This window comes from Salvelinus alpinus, chromosome 35, assembly GCF_045679555.1.
Source record: "Salvelinus alpinus chromosome 35, SLU_Salpinus.1, whole genome shotgun sequence".
NCBI classification, from domain to species: Eukaryota; Metazoa; Chordata; class Actinopteri; order Salmoniformes; family Salmonidae; genus Salvelinus; species Salvelinus alpinus.
In genome coordinates this window covers 14,993,596-15,008,629 of record NC_092120.1, presented here as the reverse complement: position 1 = coordinate 15,008,629, position 15,034 = coordinate 14,993,596, and the positions used below count along the sequence as shown (strand labels likewise).

The following is a 15,034-nucleotide window of genomic DNA, read 5'->3' as shown; positions in this document are numbered from 1 at the left end:
AATGTCAATGGCATACCAGCTAAATTGCAGTGGTCTGAAGGGATAGTTCCATTCAATGAATTATATCTGTATGATTGAAATGACACCCACCCTGTATTCAAGAGCATGTTGTGTCTCAACTGATGGCGAGCACAACACAAGAACGTCAAATGTTTGAGTTTGAATGCATAAACTCGGATTCTTTACCCATATGTTGTAGCTTAGACCCTATTTTACATCATCTAGATTTTACGGTGATGAAGACATTGATGTCTCATAGTATGGTATGCAAAACGGGTCAACTGAGCACCTTTATCTCCTGAATGTTTTGGCATTCAGGTCCTAAAAGTCTCTTTCTGACCATGGGCAAACATGTATGATAAGTTTTGTTTAAATCAAAAGAGATGCTGTCAAAAAGTGATTGAATTCAAATGGATTTACCCTAAGAAAAATACTTTGAAGCACTACTTGAAACCTTTTACTGCAGTGGGCTAAATCAGGGTTACACAGAGTGTTCTTGGTAGTCTTAAACAAATCTACTTTGAAACCAAAGTATACACCTCACACACAGTGGTTATGAGCTTTAAAAAAAGAAGACACCTGTACCATGTCAGATATAGTTTAAATGTATTACATTTTGAGTTTGCATCCCAATATTACACTTTATATGCATCACAGTAGACTGAAAAATAACAAAACCGTTTGACATAGAAACATTGGATTTTCAGTGTTTAAAAATAATAATGTTGATTACTTAACTATTTCAAAATGTTTTTACAACTTTTACTTTTACTCCACTAACATTCCTAAAGAAAATATGTGCTTTTTACTCCCATACATTTTCCCTGACACCCAAAGGTATTTGTTACATTTTGGATGCGGAGCAGGAAAGCGATGGAGCGATTACAGAGCGATTACAGAGCGATATCAGTGACAACAGAAACTGTATTTGAATTCAAAACTTTTTTATTTGCATTAAGATATTGAATTTAAATGCAATATTTTTACATTTGTAATGCACAAATGTAATCATTGAACTAATAACTTGAACATGTATTTCATGATTTGAAAAATATTTGAATGAATATTGCATTCAGTTTTAAAATTCTATTACAATTTAATTGAATATTCTAATTCAATATTTATATATTCTGTTTCAATGTGGTGGATATTGCATTCATTGTCTGCGTATCAAGTTTACAAACTATCATTTAAAGTTTACCATAGTTTCACATATTCAACATCTCAGATGCATTTAGATTCAGTTTTCAAATTCAGTTCACTTTCACATATACTTGAGTCATTTTCTATTAAGGTATCTTTACTTTTACTCAAGTATGACAGTACGGGCAAAGAGAAGGTGACAAAACCACTATCATCTCTGTAGCGAGGAACTATAGGCTAGTAAGGCTAAAGATGAGTAAGGCACAACATTGACAGATGTGGGCGGCATGTGTTTTCCCATACATATTTATAGGTCAGTGTCAGCGGGTTCGAAGGGCACAAAAACATGACAGGGAGTTTTCTCATGGTTTCATACACCAGCTGGCAGCCACTGTGACTCAATCTGACTTTACATACATAGGGTATGGGAATAGCCATAAGGTATGGGAATAGCCATAGGGTATGGAAATGCAGATGCGTGAAGTTGAACACTGTTGATTTCATAAACAGGACTGAAAGTAACTTTTAGAAAGTGGAGAGAAAGCGAAAGAGAGAGAGAGTGAAAGAGAGAGAGAGTGAAAGAGAGAAAGAGAGAGAGAGAGAGAGTGAAAGAGAGAAAGAGAGAAAGAGAGAGGGAGAGAGAGTGAAAGAGAGAAAGAGAGAGGGAGAGAGAGTGAAAGAGAGAAAGAGAGAGAGAGAGAGTGAAAGAGAGAGAGAGAGTGAAAGAGAGAAAGAGAGAGAGAGAAAGAGAGAGAGAGAGAGTGAAAGAGAGAAAGAGAGAGGGAGAGAGAGTGAAAGAGAGAAAGAGAGAGAGAGAGAGAGTGAAAGAGAGAAAGAGAGAGTGAAAGAGAGAGAGAGAGAGAGAGAGAGAGAGTGAAAGAGAGAGAGAGAGAGAGAGAGAGTGAAAGAGAGAGAGAGAGAGAGTGAAAGAGAGAAAGAGAGAGAGAGAGAAAGAGAGAGTGAAAGAGAGAGAGAGAGTGAAAGAGAGAAAGAGAGAGAGAGAGAAAGAGAGAGAGAGAGAGTGAAAGAGAGAAAGAGAGAGTGAAAGAGAGAGGGAGAGAGAGTGAAAGAGAGAAAGAGAGAGAGAGAGAGTGAAAGAGAGAGAGAGAGAGAGTGAAAGAGAGAAAGAGATAGAGTGAAAGAGAGAGAGAGAGAGTGAAAGAGAGAGAGAGAGAGAGTGAAAGAGAGAAAGAGAGAGAGAGAGAGAGAGAGAGAGAGAGAGAGAGAGAGAGAGAGAGAGAGAGAGAGAGGGAGAGAGAGTGTTTGCTGGTAGATTTCTATGTCCTGTTCTTGGTTTCATGCTCCATGGCACATCCTCAATCAACCTGCCTGTGCTTTCCTTGACACACACACAGATGGTTTAGGTGCTTAACCAATGCAGGCACAATTCTCACAATTCTCAGACAAGGCCTTCAATCATGTTTGCCTCTTAGTCTGCAGAAGTGCAGGCACTGCTGTTGTTGAAAGCAGAAACCTTCTGGCATCCATCTAATTATGTTCTGTTCAGTTTCTGTTCAGTTTTAGATGACTTATCAGTTTCTGTTCAGTTTTAGATAACTTATCAGTTTCTGTTCAGTTTTAGATGACTTATCAGTTTCTGTTCAGTTTTAGATGACTTATCAGTTTCTGTTCAGTTTTAGATGACTTATCAGTTTCTGTTCAGTTTTAGATGACTTATCAGTTTCTGTTCAGTTTTAGATGACTTATCAGTTTCTGTTCAGTTTTAGATAATTTATTTCAATCTGTATAGCATCGAAGATGTGTTTGGCTCAATATTGGTATATACCAGCGGTCACATTCCTGGTCAGGGAGAGCTCAAGGGTGTGCATGTTTTTGTTTCTGCCCAGCACTAACACACCTGATTAGTGTTTTACTAGTGAACTGCTCATCAACAATCAGGTGTGTTAGAGGTGGGCTGGAAGAACGATCGTTTGACAGTAATTATTATGCAGGGAAGAGTTTGACTGCCTATTTTTGGGCTTAATAAGATATGCTTTCATATACTGTAAATCGCATTGATATTTGAGAAACGAACCAGAAATGAAAAGAGGAACACACTGGGAATAGAACCTCAGCTGTACGGTGACTATATTAACTTATTGAAACAAGTCCTGCTGAGATTGAAACAAGTCCTGCTGAGATTGAAACAAGTCCTGCTGAGATTGAAACAAGTCCTGCTGAGATTGAGGCTGTCCTATTATGGACATCGTACAGGTGAGAGAGAAAGGTAAGAATCTAAAGTCATTCTGACGGAGACGGGAAGTAAATTCTCACCCTGACCTCTGTACTTTCTGCCGGTCAACAAGTTGTTTCACGCCAAAGTGTATCTGGGAAGTCAAGTGTCTTCATGTTGGTGCGTCACAAGTCTTTGAAAGTGCGTAAATCAGAGAGATAAATGGAGAGGGGGAGGGAGAGAGACAAGGATTTCATCATGGTTTCGGGATATTTTCTGGCATACATATTAGCACCGGACATAGCTGAAACAAAGAGCTACTTGAAGGGTGACATTGTTAGCTACATGTTGACTTTTTCTAACTCAGCCATTGAGTGTCTCCTGTCACTGGTAGCAACCACTGGTATGTCAATCATTTCTAACCAGGGCACTTATTCATAAAGCTTATCAGAGTAGAAGTGCTGACAGGATCAGGTTCTCTATCTATGTAATCTTATTCATTATCTGAAAGGCGAAACTGATCCTAGATCAGCACTCCTGCTCTGCTTTCTGAATACGGGTCCAGAGCTACAGTATAGGATTTAAAATGTTACATAAGCATAAGGACACTGTTGTTTGGCCTTTCCTTGAGGCTACAGGTAAAAACCCACATAACCTGATAATGTCAAGTACTGGACATTGTGCTTTGTCACTGATGCCAGTGCAGATGAAAGTCGTGCTATTTTACATCAATCAATGGCTTTGACATAATTTTTATGTATTGTATTTTTTATTAAATGTTTTATTTTTATTTTACCTTTATTTAACTAGGCAAGTCAGTTAAGAACAAATTCTTATTTACAATGACGGCCTAGGAACAGTGGGTTAACTGCCTTGTTCAGGAGCAGAACGACAGATTGTTACCTTGTCAGCTCAAGGAGTCAATCTAGCAACCTTTTGGTTACTGGCCCAACGCTCTACCACTAGGCTACCTGCCGCCTGTATAGGAAAATGTGTATTGTCAGTGTAGTGTATACTGTAGGTGTTTTTATAGGACCAGACATGGGAGTCTGTTATTGTATTTAAGCCATAGAAATTACAAGTACAATGCACCCCAAATCCCTAGTCTACCCCATTATATATCCCTATTTTCTTGATTTTGACCTGCAGTTCAAAGAAATAACCTTACAAGAAATAACAGGACAGGTGAAAGCACATTTCCCCGTTTCTGCTTTCAGTCACCCTGTGTATTATTACATTAGAGCAAATGAACAAGAGAACTGTTGATGACCAATCTAGCTGTGAACAACTTTGGTGCTCTGAGCTTCTGCTCTGTCAGCAGCATCATGGGAATTTCCCCTGCACTGTCAGTGTAACTACGTGGGTGGCTCCTCCCCCATAAACTAGCCCTGGTTTATTTTCGAAATATATGAATGGTATTTAGATGTAGGTCAGCGGAGGCTTCTGAGGGGAGGACTGCTCATAATAATGGCTGGAATGGAGTCAATGGAATGGTATCAACCACATGGAAACCACGTGTTTGATACCATTCCATTGACTCCATTCCAGACATTATTATGAGCCATCCTCCACTCAGCAGCCTCCATTGATGGAGGTAGGCAAACAGTGGAACAAGGCAGTTCAGTGAACCATGACTGAACCATGACAGTTAAGTCATCCCTCACAAAAAGAGAAATGTGTGAAAGTGAAATATTTGCCTGGAAATAGGCCCTTTTAGAAAGCTTGATAACTGTGTGCCTTGTCACTGCAAGTTTAAATGAGCGATGGAAAATGCTTAGAAGTCTAAGCATGGGTCACTAGTGCTATTCTAAACATTCTGAGACTTTGAATAGCTGTTATTTTTTCTGTTTATTTGTTTTACTATTACACATGGGAAATGAGAGGAGAGTTCTTCATTTGAATTAGTTCCACGTTTCTGAGTTAGATCAAAGTTAGAGTGGGCAATACGCTAATATTAAACTATCAAAAGGAAACCTATTTTGATGCATAGCATGATCTTGATTGAAGATTCTAACAAATTGCAGGCAGCCTGTAACAGATTGTGGAGATGGATATGAGCAAATGTAATTTAATAACCACAAAACGGAAGTAGTGATAAGAAGTGCATAAAAATACAAGTGAATGAATCATTTAGATTCTTACCTCAGTGCTACGCCTTACTCTCCAATTTACAAAGCTCTGAAAGAAACACATACACACATATACATATATATATATATACACACTACCGTTCAAAAGTTTGGGGTCACTTAGAAATGTCCTTGTTTTTGAAAGAAAAGCAACTTCTGTTTCCATTAAAATCAGAAATACGGTGTAGACATCGTTAATGTTGTAAATGACTATTATAGCTGGAAACGGCTGATTTTTAATGGAATATCTACATAGGCATACAGAGGCCCATTATCAGCAACCATCACTCCTGTGTTCCAATGACACGTTGTGTTAGCTAATCCAAGTTTATTATTTTAAAAGGCTAATTGATCATTAGAAAAACCTTTAGTAATTATGTTAGCACAGCTGAAAACTGTTGTTCTGATTAATGAAGCAATAAAACTGGCCTTCTTTAGACAAGTTGAGTATCTGGAGCATCAGCATTTGTGGGTTCGATTACAGGCTCAAAATGGCCAGAAACAAAGAACATTCTTCTGAAACTCGTCAGTATATTCTTGTTCTGAGAAATGAAGGCTATTCCATGTGAGAAATTGCCAAAAAACTGAAGATCTCGTACAACGCTGTGCACTACTCCCTTCACAGAACAGCACAAACTGGCTCTAACCAGAATAGAAAGAGGAGTGCGAGGCCACGGTGAACCACTGAGCTAGAGGACAAGTACATTAGAGTGTCTAGTTTGAGAAACAGACGCCTCACAAGTCCTCAACTGGCAGCATCATTAAATAGTACCCCGCAAAACACCAGTCTCAACGTCAACAGTGAAGAGGCGACTCCGGGATGCTGCCCTTCTAGTCAGAGTTGCAAAGAAAAAGCCATATCTCAGATTGGTCAATAACAAGAAAAGATTAAGATGGGCAAAAGAACACAGACACTGGACAGAGGAACTCTGCCTCGACGGCCAGCATCCCGGAGTCTGTAATCGAAAACACAAATGCTGATCCTCCACATACTCAACTAGTCTAAAGGCCAGTTTTATTTCTTCTTTAAATCAGCACAACAGTTTTCAGCTGTGCTAACATAATTGCAAAAGGGTTTTCTCATGATCAATTAGCCTTTTAAAATGATAAACTTGGATTAGGTAACACAACGTGCCATTGGAACACAGGAGTGATGGTTTGCTGATAATGGGCTTCAGTACGCCTATGTAGATATTCCATTAAAAAATCTGCTGTTTCCAGCTACAATAGTCATTTACAACATTAACAATGTCTACACTGTATTTCTGATCAATTTGATGTTATTTTAATGGACAAAAAAATTATACAAAAACAAGGACATTTCTAAGTAGAACTATAGAACAAATGAACTTGGACCACCAGAGAAACAAAATATTTTCACTGGTGGTCCAAGTCCACTTGTTCTATAGTGAGGTTAGATGATGTACCAAAACCACAAACCTTTCTCTTGAGGGAGATGGACAAATCTGTCCATATTTTTACAAGCTGTTTGGGTCTGAAACACCTTCACCACTTTATTATCCAATAAGGCACTGTCACGAGCTGGTAAAAAGAAAATACACGATTTTCATTGAGCACCACTTACAGTGCAAACATGCAAATATCGTTTGCATCTCTAAGCACATTAACCCTTTGGGCAGCTATACGATGTCCTTGTTATACAATTTAAAACACATAAAATGTAATATGTACATTGTATGCATGTAATAATTAATTAAACAGCAATGTGATGTATTAATAATAGTATGTATCTCAATTCTTAGATTTTCTCAGCTTTGCTTCAATTCCTGGTATTCCATCACAGTATGGAATCATTGATGACTCCTGGGCTGACCGTAAAGCATGAATCTGTTGAGGGTGTCGTGTGTCTCTAGTGGATCCAAGTGACGCTCTATCTCCTGCAGCAGGATACACTGGGTGCAGTTCAGCCACTCTCCACTCCACACTAGAGTTTGCAGCTCAGGCCTGCCTGTGTCAAACCAACAGGGAATTCATTATTCAATGGGCTAACATAGTTTTGCTCAAGTTTTGTTCACACATACAGTGAGCTCCAAAAGTATTGGGACAGTGACACTATTTGTTGTTGTTTTGGCTCTGTATAAAGTGCAGACTGTCAGCTTTAATTTGAGGGTATTTTGATCCATATCGGGTGAACCGTTTAGAAATTACAACACATTTTGTACATAGTCCACCCATTTTGGGTGACCAAAAGTATTGGGACATATTCACTTATCTGTAAAAAGTTAAATATTTGGTCCCACATTCATAGCACGCAACGACTATATCAAGCCTGTGACGCTACACATTTGTTTTATGCATTTGCTGTTTGTGTTGGATGTGTTTCAGATAATTTTATGCCAAATTTAAATGAATGGTAAATAATGTAGTGTCATTTTGGAGTCACTTTTATTGTAAATAAGAATAGAATATGTTGCCAAACATTTCTGCATTAATGTGAATGCTACCATGATTACGGATAATGAGTGAGAAAGTTAGAGGCTTAACTATCATACCCCCCCAAAAATGCTAACCTCCCCTGATACTGTAATGGTGAGCAGTTAGCATGTTTACATTTAACATTTAAGTCATTTAGCAGACGCTCTTATCCAGAGCGACTTACAAATTGGAAAGTTCATACATATTCATCCTGGTCCCCCCGTGGGGAATGAACCCACAACCCTGGAGCATGTCCCCAAGCATGTCTTGGGGTTATGATATTTGTGTGTCTATAACTTTGGGACCAAATTCTAAACTTTTGGACTACTTTAATTACACATAAGTGAATTTGTCCCAATAGCCTTGGTCCCCTAAAATGGGGGTACTATGTACAAAAAGTGCTGTAATTTCTAAACGGTTCACCCGATATGGATCAAAATACCCTCAAATTTAAGCTGACAGTCTGCACTTTAACTTCATAGTCATTGTATCATTTCAAATCCAAAGGGCTGGAGTACAGAGCCAAAACAACAAAAAATGTGTCACTGTCCCAATACTTTTTCAATGGGTCAATATACTCATTGGCCCATTGAAAGTCTGAGTTAAGAGAACAAAACTCAAATTAAAAGTTGCTCCTACGTTAGTGGGAGTAGATGTAAGTTACCTTCTGATGTCAAATCATCTTTGCCAGAATGAATAGTATAGGTCCAGTTTTTCATAATGCAATGAACACCCCTAAAATTGAAAAAAATATGTGCATTCACACAGACAGCTTCTACTGTAGTTTTGTAAACAACATTGACATTCTGCTATACTTTCAAAATGTTAGTCAGGGTAGAATAGGCCACAAACATTGCAATGCCATATAGGGTGTAATTAAGCCTGTTGAACTGTGTACGACTGGGTCAGATTTGGGTCAGAAACAGACCAAGGATATGTTCAAAATAATCTCTCTCTTCTTCCATTTCTCAATACTGTTATAAGAAACTCCCTCTAGCCCATGCATATCCAAATCCAATGCTTTTACATTTCTGGGGAGAAGTGAACAAGTGCACACTTCAGGAAGAAGGAAAGATTATTGGGACATACCCCAAGTGGGCTTCTCTGCCAGTATGATTGTGTCAGCTATCCCTGGTCTCTTACACGCGCATGGCTCCGGTCAACAGTAGTGTCTTTTTAGAGGTCTCATTCAGGTGAAACACAGTGCTGTCCATCTGTCTGAACATCTGCACATCCGACTCCTTCACACCAGCCGCTGCAATAAAGTACCATTTGCCAAGATACTGAGAGAGAGAGAGAGAGAGAGAGAGAGAGAGAGAGAGAGAGAGAGAGAGAGAGAGAGAGAGAGAGAGAGAGAGAGAGAGAGAGCGTGAAAAAGGAAGATTTGTGAAAGGAGGAAAAGAGAGGGGGAGAATTAAATGAAAGAAAACATCTATTTTAAGACATTACTGACAAAAAAAACGACCACCACTGTTAGAAAACAGTGGGTGGGGAAAGCGTAAGATGACAAGTGAAAGGCCAATGTGAAATAATCTGAAACTGAAACTGTGAAACCATTTGTTGAGATGCTGTCCATATCCAGCCATTACGGAAAAACCACATGAATGTCGATTTTCTGTAAGGTACAACCATATACTGTATGCTGTAGGACTCTAATTACACCATTCTGTCAAACCAAATCACATATGGTGGGAAGTCTGTACAGCAAACTGCATTGTGTATGTTGTTTGTGGGGCTCACTTGTAAAAGTGACTCCCTGTATGTTTTAACTCAATGTTGACTCCCTGTATAAATACAGTTGAAATAAAATAAATAAAAAGGTTCATTATGGGTCACACATATTTTTTGTAAATATATTAAAAGACCAAAACGCAATAATAATTTGAGAATCATCATGAAGGGCTCATGATGTTTGATATATCATCGCTTGTGCATAATAACCTAATTGACAGGTCATAATAGTGGTAAAAACACAGATATTACATCTGCATATCTCTCTTACCTGTTGGGTATTGAGACTGCTTGTAGATAGGAGGACTGGTTGGGAGCAGGGGGAGAAGAGCTGACCCAACCACCCATTCACAAAGAGCAAGAACAAATACACTTCCTTGGCCTCTAACATACCTGAACCACCTCAATCAACTTGTGGCCTAAAAGAAACCTGGCAATTGATCTCTCTTTCTGGGCTTGATATTTCTGTGTCCGGATTGAGCTTCAAACATTTTAGGATTATGGTAATCATTAACCACTTGTTTGTTAGCACAACTTTCCACCATCCCACATAGTCCAAAGGCCCACATACCAAAAGGTGTTGTTCCATGGTCCATGAAGAGGGACCGAAATATGTCAACATTATTGCCTATAAGTCTTTTTGTGTGGGTGGCCTTTAAAGTAAGAAGTGTTTGAGCATTTACCCAATTTTAGGAAATAGGCCTGCTTCTACACCCCCTATTGTCCTCACCATCCATCAGCCCCCATGTTGGTGGATGGGTTTCAATATGACTGTCATTTCTGCAGACTACACTGGTAATGCACATCCCACAGGTTATTGAGGTTATCATGTTTTGTAAGACAGTATCACAGTGCTAGAGTATCTACCAAGCGGTGTCAACGTAATTAATTATCCCTGTGGTATGCATTAGGGCCAGGAGTGTTCCTGAATATGTGAGCCTGAATAGGAAAAACCCCTGGCACACTACCATACACATACTCAACTTTTTGAGTGTTTCATACAGTAGGTAGACCTCAATAGGATGTCCTTATATTCTGATTTGTGAACAGCATATTAATTTGACTCGTGTCTGGAAAATAACGTTTTGATGAGGAGAACAAAGAGAACATTGCTTCCATTTGCTGCAGTCGGATCAACTTTTCAGGGGTTCTTTGTCTCTTAATGGAACATACTAACAATACTAACAATGTCACACTGATAAAGTTCCAAATGTAATGCTGAAAAGCACATCTGATCATTAGATGATTTTTATAATGTAACTACCCACTGGGCACAAACTGGTTGAATCAACGTTGTTTCAACGTAATTTGTCAATGCATCGTGCCGTGGAATCTGTGTGGAAAATACATTGGATTTGAAAAAAGTCATCAACGTCAACGGTTGTTTTGAGGGTGAAATTTCAACCACCGGATGATGTTATCATGGTCACTGTAGTGTTATGCTTTATGTGAAGAATCTGGAGGTGAATGTCACTTTGGTTGACTTTAACGAAACAATAAGTAACATAACACAGGAGACGGTCTTCACTGGACTTGTTACGACGGACGCACGCGGACCTTACTTGCCCAATCACCTTTTATATGACGTCATGAATATACCTGTGCCATGCGTTATAATAAAATAGTTCCAATACAACACATCACCCTTTCTTCTTCTTTTAAGACATGTGTTTCTAAAATGTCAAAACATCACATACTATTTATAGTTCATCACTCTGTAATACACTTGTCTCAACATATGAATTCATAAACAAACTGTTCTGTCTTTAAAGTTCAACAACTCGTGAAACATCAACTCATTTTCTGTCTTTAACATTCGTTAAAACAGTCGTTGCTTCTTCAACACTAACTATATTCTACTCTAAGGTGAGTTGGGTGGACTGCCAGTCACCTTCATAGCTGCAGTGGGGTTCTTCTGTCGCATAATGCAGGCTGTGTGTTAATTACTGCACATACTCTCCGTATCTGTCTGGTGGTTTGACAACTGTACCACGAGAAGTCATGCGTACCGGAGTCTGTGGTTCTGTGACAGGAGGTGGGTCGGCATCTGGAATAGGTAAGTGCAACTCCGTGTCAAACTCTGGGTGTTCCTCTCCACCCTTTTGACAAGTCTCTGAAGCACTGTGGAAGGGTTTCAGGTGGTGTGGATACCTGTGCAGCACTCCCGTATCTGTCTGGACCAAGTATGACCTGGGTGTGTCACATCGTTGAAGCACTGAAGCCGTCTTTGTCCAGCCTTGTTCGTCGCCCAGCTTCAAGTCGACGTTCACTCCGTGCTGGAGTTCTAGAAGGGGTTCTGATTTTATACCTGTTATACTTTGGCCATCCTGTTGTCACATAGTGTTTCACCATCTGCAGCTCTGCATCTTGTTGTGTCTGCTTCTTGACGACATCAAGCTTGGTGGGTGAGATAAGCCGTGGTGTATGAACTGCATCCTCATAGGCCTCGATTTCACTGGTCTGCTCTGCAATATCTCCTGTAACAACTGCCTGGGGATGTCTGGAAAGGATGTATGTTATAACAAGCAGTTTCCCCGGCACATACTTGGCTGTAGGGTTATAACGCATCATGCGCATCAACAGTCTCTGACACCTCAAAGGCACTAAGTCAAGGTCTTTACAGTTTATTAAGAGGTTTGTGATCACTCTGCAGTGTGAATGTATCTAGGCCATACAGATATCTGGTAAACTTCTCACATGCCCAGACTGCTGCGAGACACTCCTTTTCTATCTGTGCACGGCGCTTCTCTGCATCTGTGAGAGTCCTGGAGCAATAAGCTACTGGTTTTAACTGTCCACCTTGTTTCTGTAGTAGGACCCGCCTAACCCATAACTACTGACTATCGTAGGCTTTGTCATATCATAGTCAGGATCGTGGGAAAGATGAACGGAGCAAAGTACAGAGAGATTCTTGATGAAAACCTGCTCCAGAGTGCTCAGGACCTCAGAGTGGGGCAAAGGTTCACCTTCCAACAGGACAATGACCCTAAGCACACAGCAAAGACAATGCAGGAGTGGCTTAGGGACAAGTCTCTGAATGTCCTTGAGTGGCCCAGCCAGAGCCCGGACTTGAACCCGATTGAACATCTCTGGAGAGAGATGAAAATAGCTGTGTAGCGACGCTCCCTATCTAACCTGACAGAGCTTGAGAGGATCTGCAGAGAATGGGAGAAACTGCCCAAATACAGGTGTGACAAGCTTGTAGCGTCATACCCTAAAAGACTCAAGGCTGTAATCACTACTAAAGTGCTTCAACAAAGTACTGAGTAAAGGGTCTGAATACTTAAATGTGATATTTCAGTTTTTTTTTTAAATATAAATTAGCAAAAATGTCAAAAAATCAGTTTTTGCTTTGTCATTGTGGGGTATTGTGTGTAGATTGGCTTTTTCGTCATCGATTTAATCACTTTTAGAATAAGGCTGTAAGGTAACAAAATGTGGAAAAGTCAAGGGGTTTGAATACTTTCCGAATGCACTGTATGTTAGATTCACGTCTCCATATAGGTTAAAGAACGGAATTAAGCCAGTGGCTCAAATGGAACTATCCAACCAGTAGATACATCTCCTTTATATGTTGATATTTGGTTGCGTTGTCAACCAAACACAATTCAATATTGCTTTTGTAATATGGTAAATCTACAGTAAATCTTACAAACTAATGTAACATTCAACCTTAAAATGAGTAACATCCATGGCCACATTTAGGTTACTGTAACTATACATGTCTTCTTATGTAGGTTAATCATATAAGGCGTTCATGTTCAAGATAGCATGCATAAAATAGCATTCACAATTGCTGTACTAATCAGCGTAACATCTCAAACGGAATTGATCACTTGCCCCATGTCTTTATAATGTAATCTAAACTGCAATCCAGGTCATTTGGTTCTGCTATTAGACGAAGCACAGTGATAACACAATCTGTTGTATAAATAAACAACATTTCTGACATTGTCTTCCCATTTGAACTTTGCTGTGCTTTTAAAACCTGTTAGATGGTTAGGGGTCCTGCATGGTTCTGGTACCTACCGACATTTTCGCTTATAAATCGTTCTGTGGATACCGTAGATATAAATGGCTTGCATTGAGTGACAGCCCTGGTTCCCACGGACACAGTGGTATTTCTGAGCCTGTGTGACGTAGGATGTGATATCTGAAACCACCTACCATTTCATTCGCTTTTCGGACTGTCCATCAACTCCTAGCTGAACACCACATCACAGCAACCGAGCCACAGACAAAGCACAGTTGCCTGCAACAGAGTTGCCTGCAACAGAGTTGCGAGTTGCCTGCAACAGAGTTGCGAGTTGCCTGCAACAAGTTGCCTGCAACAAGTTGCCTGCAACAGAGTTGCCTGCAACAGAGTTGCCTGCAACAGTTACATGCAACCAACATCCTAGCGCAGCAGGAGACAGCGATTTCATCATGGTAGCACATTGAGAGATCGATTTATAGCCATTAATGTAAAATAATTCATATATTTTGAACAAAAAAACAACACTTTTCTGTCATAAATAATGTGTTATGTAAGGCTAGTTCCTAACGAGTTCAGGAAGTCAAGCAAAAGCTCTGTGAGACGTTCACAGTGGTGGGGGCAGACGTTTTGATCAAGAGAGACCTTTAGAAACTTTGCACATTTTATCTAACACTAAACATACAAATATGTATTTTACAGTTATAAGGAAGGTGAAATCTTAGTCATTTTATAATTTGATTATGCTATATTTAGCATATAAGTCATTTCAAGCCTTATTCATGTTGAGTAGGAAATGCATCATAAAATATTTTTATTTTGATCATATTTGTACTGTGTACTTGAGCTTGTGTCCTCAAAAGTGACTACACCTCAGCAATTTATTTTAAAAAATACCAGAAAGGTGAGATTTGATCCTTTTTTTGATTATGCAGCATTACTAGTTATTGTTTATGGCCCACTCATGATAAATAATTACTTTTGGGGATTAAGTAGATTACATTTTTGAAAGCACAGTGATAGACATGTGGGTGACAACTAAACCAAAAATCTGACATTGTTTTCCCATTGGAATTTGGTTGTGCTCTTCGATGGTTGAAAGCATAGTGATAACACATTGGAAATTCAACTAACTTTTGGCTGTCTTTTTGAGTGGGTGAATATAGGTTGTAATCTCATTGATCAACATCTCAACCAAATATTACCCAAGTATCCACGTTGAAATGACGTGGTGTGCCCAGTGGGTAGGCTAAATGCTTAAATAATGATGTCCATATCATTCTCCACATACAACACCCGTTCTGCCAGTCACATTCTGTTAAAGGTACCCAAAGCACACACATCCCTGTATCGCTCCTCTTTTCAGTTCGCTGCAGATAGCGACTGGAACAAGCTGCAACAAACACTCAAACTGGACAGTTTTATCTCAATCTCTTCATTCAAAGACTC

General features: G+C 39.4%; 1 protein-coding gene across 2 annotated transcripts; it reads right to left on the bottom strand.

Annotated features, from left to right (window-relative positions):
- Positions 1–5,145: 5,145 nt before the first annotated feature.
- On the bottom strand, positions 5,146–13,760 carry apom (apolipoprotein M). Of its 2 annotated transcripts, none has more exons than XM_071384135.1 (7): positions 13,642–13,760; positions 9,025–9,164; positions 8,546–8,616; positions 7,280–7,414; positions 6,886–6,987; positions 5,459–5,494; positions 5,146–5,345 (listed from the first exon to the last, which is right to left on the bottom strand). In XM_071384135.1, the coding sequence occupies exons 1-6, from the start codon at positions 13,645–13,647 to the stop codon at positions 5,466–5,468; spliced, it is 483 nt and encodes a 160-aa protein (XP_071240236.1). In that variant the 5' UTR covers positions 13,648–13,760; the 3' UTR covers positions 5,146–5,345; positions 5,459–5,465. The 2 variants fall into 2 exon arrangements, with proteins under 2 accessions (XP_071240236.1, XP_071240235.1); XM_071384134.1 differs by lacking the exon at positions 13,642–13,760 and adding an exon at positions 9,884–10,103.
- Positions 13,761–15,034: the final 1,274 nt, after the last annotated feature.

Bases quoted from the DNA above. Each gene is read 5' to 3' on its own strand.
- apom (XM_071384134.1), bottom strand. From the start codon at position 10,003: ATGTTAGAGGCCAAGGAAGTGTATTTGTTCTTGCTCTTTGTGAATGGG. The intron at 9,165-9,883 runs GTAAGAGAGATA...TCTCTCTCTCAG, and splicing joins GCAGTCTCAATACCCAACAG to TATCTTGGCAAATGGTACTT. The intron at 6,988-7,279 runs GTCAGCCCAGGA...TCTTTTTACCAG, and splicing joins CAACAGATTCATGCTTTACG to CTCGTGACAGTGCCTTATTG.